General features: G+C 39.4%; 2 protein-coding genes across 2 annotated transcripts; both read left to right on the top strand.

Annotated features, from left to right (window-relative positions):
- Positions 1–486: 486 nt before the first annotated feature.
- On the top strand, positions 487–7063 carry tmtops3a (teleost multiple tissue opsin 3a). The gene is made up of 4 exons (XM_069694161.1): positions 487–893; positions 3548–3876; positions 5398–5631; positions 6454–7063. The coding sequence occupies exons 1-4, from the start codon at positions 533–535 to the stop codon at positions 6676–6678; spliced, it is 1149 nt and encodes a 382-aa protein (XP_069550262.1). The 5' UTR covers positions 487–532; the 3' UTR covers positions 6679–7063.
- Positions 7064–10873: 3810 nt separating this feature from the next.
- Positions 10874–12785, top strand: cd40lg (CD40 ligand). Its single transcript, XM_069694162.1, has 4 exons — positions 10874–11316; positions 11821–11848; positions 11938–12033; positions 12155–12785. Exons 1-4 carry the CDS (start codon positions 11116–11118, stop codon positions 12526–12528), a joined length of 699 nt encoding a protein of 232 aa, XP_069550263.1. The 5' UTR covers positions 10874–11115; the 3' UTR covers positions 12529–12785.
- Positions 12786–12875: the final 90 nt, after the last annotated feature.

The raw sequence follows: 12875 nt of genomic DNA on the forward strand, positions 1-12875 counted from the left end.
AATGGAACTCGGTGTAACTGCGAATGTGAATCACGTCTAATGAGCTCAGCACAGTGACTTGAAAAGCACTGCGTCTGCAGCTGGAAAGCTATAAATCTAGGGGATTTAACCTATTTACACAGGCAGTTGTGATCAAAAGGACTTGTTATAATAACTGGAGAGATTCCAAGAAAGAAAGAAGAAAAAAACACCAATGAGTGTGTGTGTGTGTGTGTGTGTGTGTGTGTGTGTGTGTGTGTGTGTGTGTGTGTGTGTGTGTGTGTGTGTGTGTGTGTGTGTGTGTGTGTGTGTGTGTGTGTGTGTGTGTGTGTGTGTGTGTGGCATGGTGGAGGGGTTGGAAGTATTTGCATATATTACAGAGCAGGTATAAAGAAGTGACAGGGCACGCTCAACTCTCCTCACACTTTAATAACTGTGTTATACTGGCCTCACAGCGTGCAGAGCTGCTGCACCGGGGCTGAGCAACACTTTGTGCATCTTGCTGTCCATCGTGTCCAGCTCCTCTCCAGTCCTCATCTCTCGCCTCACTGCTATGGTCGTCTACCTAAGCGGTTGCAATTCCAGCACCACAGACAGCTCCCTCTCCAGCTCCAGCACAGACGCCACCCTGTGGGACTCCGGTGGTTTGAGCCGCAGCGGGCACACGGTGGTGGCAGTATGCCTGGGCTTCATCTTCGTGGCTGGAGTCCTCACCAACTTTCTCACTCTGCTCATATTCGCAAAGTTTCGCTCCCTCTGGACGCCCATCAATCTCATCCTGTTGAACATCAGCCTGAGCGACATCCTCGTGTGTGTTTTCGGGACGCCATTCAGTTTCGCTGCGAGTCTGCACGGGAGATGGCTCATTGGAGAGCACGGCTGCAAGTGGTACGGGTTCGCCAATTCCCTCTTTGGTGAGTGACTGCACGACGTTTTGTCTGTTTACTCTTGTTTTTCGCCCGCTTGTATAGTTGTAGAAAGTTTTATGATGAATTCAGAAAGTTGGGAGTCGAAAATGTGTGACAGTTCGTGGTAGTCATTTCAGAAGAATTCAGATAAAAGGTCAAACTCAGGCAACAGTAGTCTGCCGGTAACAACGCCGTCGTGTGAAAGTACGCAAATAGGCTACAAGTAAAAGTCCTGCATTCAAAATGCAGAAAAATAAATATGAGCAAATATTTTAGTTGAGAATAAAGTAGCCATACCCAAAGTAAAAGTAGCCTACATAACTCCCTTCAAAGGGTTATATTTTAGAGAAAATACATTTTTAAATGTGGTCGATTTGTATATAGTAACATAACTGTATGGTATCAGTCAATGTAGTGGATGAAAAGTAAAACATTCAAAGTACCTCAAAACTCAACTTAAGTAAGTACTTAAGAGTAAAAGTACTTAATGCATCCACCACTTGATGAATAAACCAACAACAAGCAGAGGTATTTAGTTTGAGTTTTTTCCATTTGTTTTAAACGAGTTTGTATCATCAATACAGTTGACTGGATATTTAAAAATAACAAGACTGAGATTCATGAAAGCTCAAAGTTTGGGCATCTTTGGACAAACAGCATTGTTAACTTTTCGAATCAAGTGAAAAGAGGTAAATGCAACCACTGCGGCAACCACACCTTAAGAAAAAAAAAAAAATTATTGAAATGTAAATGCTTTGTTACTTTTTATTTCATGAAATTAAAAACTGTAAAGAAATTAAACAGTTAGGCGCCCTTTGAATTGTAAAATCCGACATCTTCATTGACTTATTAGACCTTAATTGTGTCATTGGCACTCAATTATCAGAAATGTTCATCAAGAATTGTCAACTGATGACAGTTTCAGAGCTGATTATTTCTCTGACTCTTCAAAAACTCAACAACCAAGGGCTCCTCAAAGCTACTGACTGATCTGGACCTGAAAATGAAGCTAACTGATGCTACAAAGCAGGGTCAGGCCATACAAAGATATCAACATACTTTCAATTTCCACTGTTCAAAATGTCATTAAAGTAGTATTAAAGTGGGCCTATGGAGGTCAAGACAACATCTGGAATATCAGGAAAACTTTCAAAAAACTGTGCCACAAACTGTGTATTTTAAAATGCAAATAAAATATGAATTATTAATTTTACCTGGGGGTACCTAAATGTTTGCTTACAACTGTATGATGCTACATAGGAAGCCAATGACAGAGACATAAAGTGCTGATGCAGCCTATTGATCTTGTGTCAAGGTAAAGATGACTGAGGTCTAACATGTCCTTTGATGAACTTTATTCAGTTTTGAACCTTTCACCTTGTTTTCTGTTCAATCCTGAACACACCCCCACTACAGTCCAAAACACACAAATACAAATACTGCAGAACTGCATAGGACACATACAATATTTAATCACAGCCTTCAGCTGAAGGTTTTGTTGCTACTAAATTTGAAATTCCTTCAAAATGTGTTTCCTGAAAACAAAATCTGTATCTTGTCATCCCACTGATGTGTCACAGTCAATACACAATATCTCTGTTGGCAGTCTGAGGGCAATATGGGAATTCATTCATTGAAGTAAGGCTGGAGAGCTGGATAGGAAAAGTGGGATAAGAAATAAACATGTCTGCAGCCACACTTTTGCGGCCCTGTAAAGCTGTATTTAGACACAGTAGGGCTTTTCAGAGAATGCTACGGTCAGCATGCTCTTAATGTCAATATTAGCATGCAGCAAGCAGGAATAATGTTTAACAATGTTCACCATGTTAGTTTCGTGAGTTAGCATCCTAATATTTGCTAAATAGAACCAAATAAAAGTTACAGCGGAAGCTTGAGGCAATCCGTTAAACAAGACAAATCCCTCAAAAATACAATTGCCAGCCTTACAGTGGAGCCAGAAGAAAAGTCAGGCCTATACGAGTAGTCACTAATGTCTGTAGAAAATATCTGTACAAATCTTTACCACCCTGTGAGAGGCTAAAAGAAAAGTCAGACCATGAACAGCATGTGAGGATGTATGTTACTATGAAAGAAGAAAGAACCTGCTTTCCTCACACATTCACGAGACCTGCTGTCTTCCCAGTCAGACACAACGCTGCTCCTCAGTGAGTACCTATTAGGCTGTAATGTCTACACTATAATTACTCTGCTGATTATACAGTACATTTAGAACCTTCCTGTCTAAAATTTGTTAGAAAGGAGTCAATAAAACATTGTAACATGCTGAGAGGTGGTGGGGCTGCAGGTTGCCATCATGCTGACATGAGACTTTGAAAATGAATTTAATGAGATGAAACCAGCTTTATACATTTTTTATTATGACTCATAGTTTCTGTTTTCTGTATATTTTGTTTTTTTTTTGTTCAAATTAGTGTTACATGTCTGAGAAAGGAGCAGCTCTATTCCTTGTTTTACAGTGAATCAAGTCTTGGTGATGAGCAATTTGGTGAAATGGAGTATTGCTCAGTTGGTGAACTGGTTGCCAGTTTGTAGAGTTGCTACAGGGCCAAATGGGAAGCATCCTTGTAAGGATTCATTAATAAGTGGCCTCTAAATTATGTAAACTGCTCCTTCTGTTTTTTCCTCTCTTGCTTCATTAGGGATCGTGTCCCTGGTGTCCTTGTCCATTCTCTCTTATGAGCGCTACACCACCATGCTGCATTCCTCCCAGGTTGACATCTCAGACTTCAGAAAGGCCTGGCTGTGTGTTGGAGGCTCTTGGCTCTACTCCCTCTTTTGGACACTGCCACCCCTCCTGGGTTGGAGCAGCTACGGGCCCGAGGGTCCTGGCACCACTTGTTCTGTCCAGTGGCACCTCCGCTCATCCACCAGCGTCTCGTATGTGTTGTGTCTCTTCATCTTCTGTCTGCTTCTGCCCCTTCTGCTCATGGTCTACTCTTATGGCCGAATCCTATTTGCCATTAAGAGGGTGAGTGACGCACTTTACGAAAAGGAGGTCCATTTTACCACATCACTTGGTATAACATGTCTGACATAGGATTAACTAACCAAATATACTGCTTCTGTATTCTGTGTTCATATACAAGGAAATCATGTCATGTAAGTCAGAAGGGTGTAACACAGTTTCCAGTGACTCATGCACATCTTTGTGGGGCTTTTATAAACCTACCAGTCACACAAATAATTGGTAATTAAATTCTTCCGGTTGGTGTTGGGTTCATCCATGCTCTTGGCTTATACTACTACAATCAGTGAATCACCCAGAAGGTATTTTTAGATTGTGGAAGCAACCCGTTACTATTGGATACCTGCTGTTATGCAAGCACCTCCATTAGTTAGAAAACTCTGTGCACCCAAGGGAGTCAGGGTAGAAAAGGGCTTTGCAGACTTGATTACTGTACCAGTGAATTGCGGCTCAACTGCACACCAAGTGAGAGCCCTGCTGTATTCTTTTCTTAGAAACAGAGCAATCTGTCTGTTGAACCTTCAGCTGGCTTCTTAAAGGTGACTTAAACTGACACGTCAGAAGGAGAGATGGCATTTATATCAACATTATTAACGTGGATCAATGTTGAATTTTTCTCTTCTCCGCATGACAGAATCCCATCTAGATTGCAGTCAGGTTGCTGTCTATAAAACTTTTTCTATGAACTCACACACATTTGAGCTTTACTGTTTCAATTGTGTCCTGTTGAATTGACAATTGAGACATTTCTAAACATAAATAAACAATTTTGGACCACAACAAAAGACTATTTCATATACTTATAGAAGAACAATTCTGCCACTTGATAGTTCTGTAGTCACAATAAGCAGATATCAAACTGCAAAATTGGATATTTTGGTAGGAAAAAAATTGTCAGTGAACATATTACTGATACATATCAATGTATTTGCTAAGTGCCAAATACCTTAAAATGTACTCATAATAGAAAACATAATCCAGCTGCAATTAAATGTATTTGGTGTCACAGTTTAGTTGGTATTTAATTTCTGGGAGACATGTTTTGGTCTCTCTGTTGGGATAAGACAGAATTCTGCATTAACATTTACCTTCAAAATCAGTGTCTTGCAGGATTTAAATGAGACACTACACAGATTGACTTATGATATATCTGAGCTCATTTCAGCCCACTGCAGCACATCAGGAGAAACCAGAAGAACGGATGTAATAAAACACACCAGAGCATGCCATGTCGCCAAAGAAAGAAATTTGCAAATGGCTCCTACACACATAAAGGCAAACTGAGATAATGAATGCAGCAAATCAAAAGACACAAAATCCAAATAAAGCACAGAAATGCACGCAGAAGAGGCATGAAAACCCGAGTCGATGGGGCTCCATCTATCTTTGTCACTTAGAGATCTGTATTGCAAATGTGACTAACAAGATCCATGCCTTTTCTTAAACTGTGGTATTTAGTTGTTAAATCATCATCCAGACATTTTTATCCTCTGCATCTTTTACTCTCCTGCTTCATGTCTCCAGGTGGTTAAAATCAATCTGCTGGCAGCTCAGCGCAGAGAGCAGCGCATTTTGGTGATGGTGTTTTCCATGGTGTCCTGCTACATGCTGTGCTGGATGCCCTATGGCATCATGGCGCTGATAGCGACCTTCAGCAGGTCGGGGGTGGTCACTCCCATCGCGAGTGTGGTGCCCTCCATCCTGGCCAAGTCAAGCACTGTTGTCAACCCCGTTATCTACGTCTTCTTCAACAACCAGGTGAGAGCTGATGAATAATGATCCAGAATCCCTCTTTCCATTTTATTTGTTACTATATTGATGTAGATTGTTGGTCTAGGTGCCGTGTAAATACTGTGAAAGAGTCAAAACACTGAGCCCATGGACAAATGCACACAGCCACAGGATTATTTTTTTCCTTCCATTCAGTCTTTCACCAGATCAGATCTCTGCCTGCTCTTCTTTTATTTGTATTTAATGTCCCGTGTGATTCTGTTGAGTGGCTGAACTGTAGCCGACTGACAGCAGGAGAAACTTACTGCAAACTGACGTTATGAAGCAGAACAGAAGAGATGTGAGATATGATCTTAAGTGGTCACTCAGGATGCATGTTGATGCAAGATGGAAACCGTTGTGCCTTAAAGATACAGACACAAAGCAGCCTGTTCCTGATAGAGTTCCGGCGTGCAGCTTAAGAAGATATAAAACTATACTGAGATGGTTTTTGGTTCTTAAAACCACAAAAATAATACGCTTCTACAAGGAGAAGGACCCAAATGCACAGCACAAGAGACAGGTTGTGGACAGGAAAAAGTAAACTTTACTTACAAAAACCAGATACACAAAACACAAAGGCCAGCTAGAGGCAAAGGCCAAAATCTAAGTAAGAAGTGAACAAAACAGCTGGTAGAAGATGAGTCCAAGTAAAAACGGGATCCTACGAACTGTCAACATTGTAGTAGTAGTAGTAGACTACAATGGAAAAAAAAATAGGTCATAGCATTATCAGCCAATGGAGGGATGAAGTGCTAAAGTGTAGTTACGTTCTCCTTGACATTGTTGTTGTTTTGTATTTCTACACAGTTTTATAGCTGCTTTGTGGCCTTCATAAAGTGCAGTGAGGAACCCCACTCTGTTCAAGTAGAGGAGCACCCAACACCCAGGACAAAGTTTTCAAATTTCTTCCACAGTCAGAATCCAGTGTCCCTCAGCTCTTCACAACCTCAGATCCTCAACAGCCCGGGACACACTACCGTCTGCAACCACCACAATGACCGCCACACCCTTGTTGTCCACTACACTCCATAAAAACTTCATATTTTTCATCTGACTGACTGTGAAGCTAAAAATGAATGTTTATTTTTATTGTCCGGAATCCGAAGTGCTACGAAAACACACCTATTTGCCTTCTGACTCTTCATTATTATTTTCACTTAACAATTCATATTAATTGTTTAACATTGAATGTAGACTCAGTGCCATGTAGTTCAGCCTCTGCTTTCATGCTTGTTTAATTTGGTCATACACTGAGCTTCCATGTATGCAAGTATCATTGTATATATTTGAATGAATGCTCTGAAAATACAATATGAATTTGCTACAGGTTTGACCTCGAGCATGTACATCCAGATACATTTATAGAAAACAGAATATAAATGAATGTCTTTCATGGTTTACAAAAAATAAAATCCCATCCACACTTTCTCCTGTTTTTTGGTCTCTTGATCTTGATCTTTTCTGTAATAAACAGCAACCACAACCAACAGCTGTGTTGAATTCAATAGCTACATAGGTAATAGTAAAACATTATACTAAGTAGAGGCCGGCGATATGGCCAAACAATAATATCACAATATATCTGGGTATTTTTGCGATAATGATATTCTTGACAAAATACAGACAAATATGTGATTATTAATATCAATTATATACAATTTCAACAAGTGTTACAGATTTATGTCAGCATAAATGTAACATTATGCCTTCAAATATTAATTAAAAACTAAACAAAAATCATCTCTTAGTTCTTTAGTTTTTAAAAACATGCATCCGTCCCTCACCTGTGCACGGTCACATAGGGAAAGCTGATCACACTGGAGAGAGGAAACCAACTCAAGTGTGTGTGTGTACAAGACCTCTCACTGGTGGACTATGATGAGTGTAAAATGTTACATGAGCACATGCATGGACCAAAGCTAAAGAGTGGAAACTAACAAAGAGGACAGACTTGGATTTAGATCTACTGAGAACACTTGTTAGTTAGACTGAATTTGAGAGACAGAGACCATACTATGTAGTTCAGCCACTATTATAATGCTTGTTTAATTTAGTCATGTTCTGATAGGCAAGTGTCACAGTATATATTCTAAATCAATACTCTGAAAACAAAATCTGAACTTGCTACAGGTTGTACATCCAGATTTTTCACGTTTTCTTGTCTCTTGATTATTAACTTTTTCTACAATAAACAGCAGAATTGAATTAAAGGAAAAATAAAGCTACCAGTACAATATAATACTCAATCATATGCTACTTAAATGAAACTAAATGGTAATATCTCATTGAGATCTTAGCGCATTAAATATAACCCTATGCAATTATTAAAGGCTCATATATTGTTTAGTACCATGGTAAGACAGCAAAGTAGAACATTAATGGAAGGTTTGTGTTTGACATTTAGTATAGCCGGGATTTATATATCTACATATAAATATTCTGCATGAATAGATATTTACAGAAGAGAATACTTGTATCCACTAGGGGCAGCTGTGAGCCGTGAAAGATGTCTGCATGAACCATTCTATTCACATAAACATTTGCACTCATGGAGCCTGGTTTACTAAAGGTTTGTGTGTAAAATCACGTGCAAACTTCACATCACCCGCAAAAAATTGTTTTCCCAGCTGATCTACTAACGACGTGCAGTGAGGATTGCGTCTTTCAAATGTGCAATTTAACACACGTTGTCCATTTTGCGTGTCCGCCTGAATAAATATGTAATATTGGGCATTTCTACTTGAACGTGTACTTGGAGGGGAAATGCAAATACATACATTTAACACCTGCAATGATATTTGCTAAACCTGAAAGTACAAATACGTGTGTATTTTAGTACGACTGAAAGGAACGTATTAATCAGGTGACCACATCAGGAAAGACGGCTGCTCTTATTGTGGTGAGAAGGAGACGCAGGGGAAACCAAAAGAATATGTAGGGAATGTGGTTTTACACCCGTGGGGGAAACAAATTTAAAGACAGAGGGAAAAATTATTCCGATTTTTCGTCTGTCCACAGATGACATTTTTGAGTTATTGGGTTAACTGAATGATGATTGACAGCCAACAAGAGGATGAGCCACACAATACTAGGAATTAAAAAAACGTCTTACGACTCTGCATTTACTTTCTTCTGGGTTGTTCCAGCGTATCTCTGCTTGCATATCCCACCCAGTCCTGTTATTCAGGTATGCTGTCACAGGTACTGAATGTGTCCCGCAGAATTTACAGGTAGTTTCATAAGGTTCCCGAGCACTCGCGAGGCACTGAATGAAACTAACTCACTTGCTCATCACAGAAAGATCTGGACCTGTTGATCGATGTTTGATCTCATACTCCTCTTTTATTTGCCCGACGTTTTATCATAAGCCGGGTTTTTTTTCCCCCTCCTAATATCTTGCCATCTTCTCATAATTTCATCTATAGATCTTTTTGTTATTCCCATTGACTTCCTCACTGATAACCTCCGATATAGCGTTGCGTGCCTGTTATAGGCCCTATTTATGTTTATCAATTTAAATGGGATCAGATTTTCTTCCTGGTTGTTCTGTTAGAACGGCTGGAATCACGTTAGTAAATCACACGCAAAAACGGGTGCAAAATAAAGGTGCAAACTTTTTAAACAAGCACGCAATTTAGTACCCTTTATTTGAGATCTTAGTAAATCAGGCCTTTGTTGTAGTGACTGCATGTTGTTCGGACAAGTGCATAAAAATAACCTTGGTTGCTTTGCCTTTTTTTTTTAGGTGTTTTTTGAGGAAAGATTCTTGGAACGTTTTGTGAATCAGAGATGGGGCTTTTATCCAGCGACGCTGTGACTGTGCTCTATTGTACAGGATCCATGCAGTGTAGTATACAGATGGGTTTAAATCCCAAAACAATGCAGGATAAAGAACTCATTAAAAATCACTGGTTTGAGATTTTACCTGCGCTGCATCACAATATGTTCACAACACTTGGTTCACTTCCTTTAAATTCCAAATCTTTTTGCTGTTATTTTTTTTTTACCCCATTTTAAAATATGGCTATTTGAACACAATAACCTTTGCAACGCATCAAATTTAACCCCCAAAAATGTGTGCATATTGTCCAACATTGAAAACAGCAAACAACACACATTTAGCAATCATCCACAAATTGGGACTTGACATTTTAAAAGTGCTACAGTAGATATGAGATCACAACCATATGGTATTGTGGTTCGGGTAAATAACCCAGTAGTGATATAAAAATCAACACAGGGTCACATAACCAATTGTCTTCAAGCGGTTTTCTATTTATTGGTTAAAGGTGAGCCTTTAGCATGTCTTAATCTGGATTTTAAGGCTCCGAAATTCACACGACACTTCTAGATATAAAAAGCAGTGATTTGCTACAAATCGGACTGAAAGCAACTGATTCCAAACCTCATACAAGCTAGACCACCATATGACAATGACAAAGTTGCATTATGCTCGTACACAACACCCTGTAAACTACTGCGTGCCCATGCCACATTAAAAACCTTTCACATTGGCCAAACCAGGTTGTGTGGGTGCACTAGAAAACCAGCAGTGGGTCTCATTGCAGATGAATTTGCCACCGCAACCAACAGATTTCATGTACCCTGTGGTTGTTATCAAAGATCGGTGCCTTTGTATCTGAATAGACCATGTCAAGCTGAACTGAACTGAGTTCAGAAAGCTTTTCACAGCCTGTAATGGTCTGGAGTTTGGTTACTGCAATCTCGTCTCTTGATCCATCTGGATTTCTTATGACGTAAGTGACTGTAATAAGTAAACCAATATTGAAAAAGCAATAGTGATGACCCTATGGTCATACAGCCAGCTTGTCTTTAGTGATCACAGAACCATCGAATCCATGTCTTATTATAGGACATGTTTAATACATTATTTGCTGCTGCTGTTATAATTTATGCAGGTCAGTTATTTGTCTCTCAAAGTACCCACCGCATCAAAACTAAATTAAAATAGCACTGAAAACTTAATATAGATGCCCTTGAGTATGCTCTGTGTAATCCAAAAACATGCACTTCAGGTCTAACAAAAATCAAATGACAGGTCATCATTGTAAATGAGAATTGGTTCTCAATTGATTCTACCTGGTTAAATAAAGGTCATATAATGCCACTTACTTTAGACACTATTATGATACCATAAAATTATGCAAGATTTTATGGGGCTTTAGTGTTTTTTGGCCAAAAATGGAAATACTGCCACCTTGAGATATAAACACTGAGGAGTAAAAGGTCATGATGCGGTGTGTGCTATTTGGGTACACATACCCGTCTGAGCGGAAGAAAGAAACTTACTCTCTAAACGGCACAACTTTGACAGCTCTGCATGTTGAAGAGTGTAGAGCTTCCAGGAAGTAGTAAGAGAAAAACTCAGTGGCTTGAGAGCAACTGCTCAAAAGTGCATGGGATGTCACGGACATCAGGCCTCTCTAGGTGTCACCGCTCCTCTCCACCATGATCAACACTTACCAGACCAGCCTGGCTCCACCGCCGGTGCCTCCGCGCTGCAACAGGTCCCACCCGGTCCTCATCCCGGCTCCACTTCCATCAAAAGGACACTCCAAGCCTCTCATCCGTTTTTTGGTTGGTGTAGTGGTGCTGCATTTATTGCTGTCTCTCGGAGGATTCATCTATCTGTACCACAATGAAAAAATGGTAAAGTTTTTCTCTTACATTTGTGGATTTAAACTGAGTAGTTAGGATGAACTAAACTAGTTAGTGAGAGTAGTTTACTTTGAATCTATTTTTATAAAAATGATAGCTTAAAGAAAACACAAAAACAATTAAGTTTAAAATAAAAATTAAACTATCTTCCACTTTCATGTCAAGATGTATTCAGTTTTATTCTAAAACATGATGCAATGAAATATAATGAATGGTACACAAGTTTGGTTATATTACAGTATTGAAAAATATCTTCGTTCTCTTGGTTCACACATTTTGCTCTGTCTAAAAATATACCACTGCGCCCAATTCAACTGCATTTGAAGCGCAGGAAATGCTCTCAAATAGATGAGATGTGATAGTCACAGCACAGCCTCAAACAAGATGAGCCATTTGTGAACAATGAAGACATTTAATTGTTAGTATTATAAGAAAATCCATATTCAGTATATTGTGTTACCTGTTTCTGATGTTCTACTTTTTCAATTCTTACAGGAAAAACATTCTTCAGCTGAAGGAAGAGGTACATTCTTTTTTATTAATTGACTTTATACGTAGAGTTGGAGAAAACTCAATCTCAACCATATGTCTGACATTTGTACTCTTTTCCAGCTGCTCCCGTCTCATTAGATAAGCAGGACACATCGTATAAAGCCTTGGCACACATGGTAGTTGATCAGCAATCAATCACTGCAAAAAAGCATCTACGTAAGAAACTATAAAATGTTTCAACTTTTAAAAATGCAGTTATAATAGATCAAATATCTATGTAAACGTTAAAAGTATTGTCCAAAAAAGTTTGCTGAAACTTCTCCTTCTGTGTCTCCAGTGGGTTATCTCCAGTGGGACATAAACCACTCACTTCGTAGGAACATCAACTACTACCAGAGCAGCTGGTTGACTATCCTACAACCTGGTGATTACTATGTCTACTCCAGGGTGACCTTCTCCAAAGGTGACCCCGTGCGGCCGCTGGTCAGCAGGGTCAAGCTGAGGAAGAATGAGACAGGAAAGGAGACGATTGTGATGCAGGCCTACTGCAGCCTGGACAGCAGCTCTGAATCCGCCCCTCGCCTGTGCACGGCCACACAGGGAGGGCTGATCACACTGGAGAAAGGAAACCAAGTCAGTGTGTGGGTAAAAGACCCCTTACTGGTGGACTATGATGAAGGTGCAACAACCTTTGGGATGTACAAACTGTAGGACTCTTACACGAGCACATGCATGGACCAAAGCTGAAGAGTGGAAACTAATGACGAGGACGGACTTGGATTTAGATCTACTGAGAACACCATTAGATAAATGGGATCTTTTTCGTGGATTTGAAAGACAAGGATTGCATTTTCAAACTATAATTTATTAAATCAGATATGTCAATTTTTTTCTTCTATATTTCAGTGGTATTATTGTGGATGTTTGTTCTGTATTTATTGATATAAACAAGGTTGTACAACTGTGAAATGAAACTGATATTTCATCTAAAATATTTCTACTCTTCTCAGTTTTTCTTCTATGCGCCACCTTTCAGGAGTTAGTAACAAGTAAAGGAG

The sequence above is a fragment of the Brachyistius frenatus genome, unplaced genomic scaffold (assembly GCF_029030835.1).
Source record: "Brachyistius frenatus isolate BFR_SWC_R1_liver_20210118 unplaced genomic scaffold, ASM2903083v1 Contig_17, whole genome shotgun sequence".
NCBI lineage: Eukaryota > Metazoa > Chordata > Actinopteri > Embiotocidae > Brachyistius > Brachyistius frenatus.

Excerpts from the sequence above, each read along its gene's own strand:
- cd40lg (XM_069694162.1), top strand. The coding sequence starts at position 11,116 with ATGATCAACACTTACCAGACCAGCCTGGCTCCACCGCCGGTGCCTCCG. Across the intron at positions 11,317-11,820 it reads TGTACCACAATGAAAAAATG|GAAAAACATTCTTCAGCTGA; the intron begins GTAAAGTTTTTC and ends CAATTCTTACAG. Across the intron at positions 12,034-12,154 it reads CACTGCAAAAAAGCATCTAC|TGGGTTATCTCCAGTGGGAC; the intron begins GTAAGAAACTAT and ends CTGTGTCTCCAG.
- tmtops3a (XM_069694161.1), top strand. The coding sequence starts at position 533 with ATGGTCGTCTACCTAAGCGGTTGCAATTCCAGCACCACAGACAGCTCC. Across the intron at positions 3,877-5,397 it reads TCCTATTTGCCATTAAGAGG|GTGGTTAAAATCAATCTGCT; the intron begins GTGAGTGACGCA and ends TCATGTCTCCAG. Across the intron at positions 5,632-6,453 it reads ACGTCTTCTTCAACAACCAG|TTTTATAGCTGCTTTGTGGC; the intron begins GTGAGAGCTGAT and ends ATTTCTACACAG.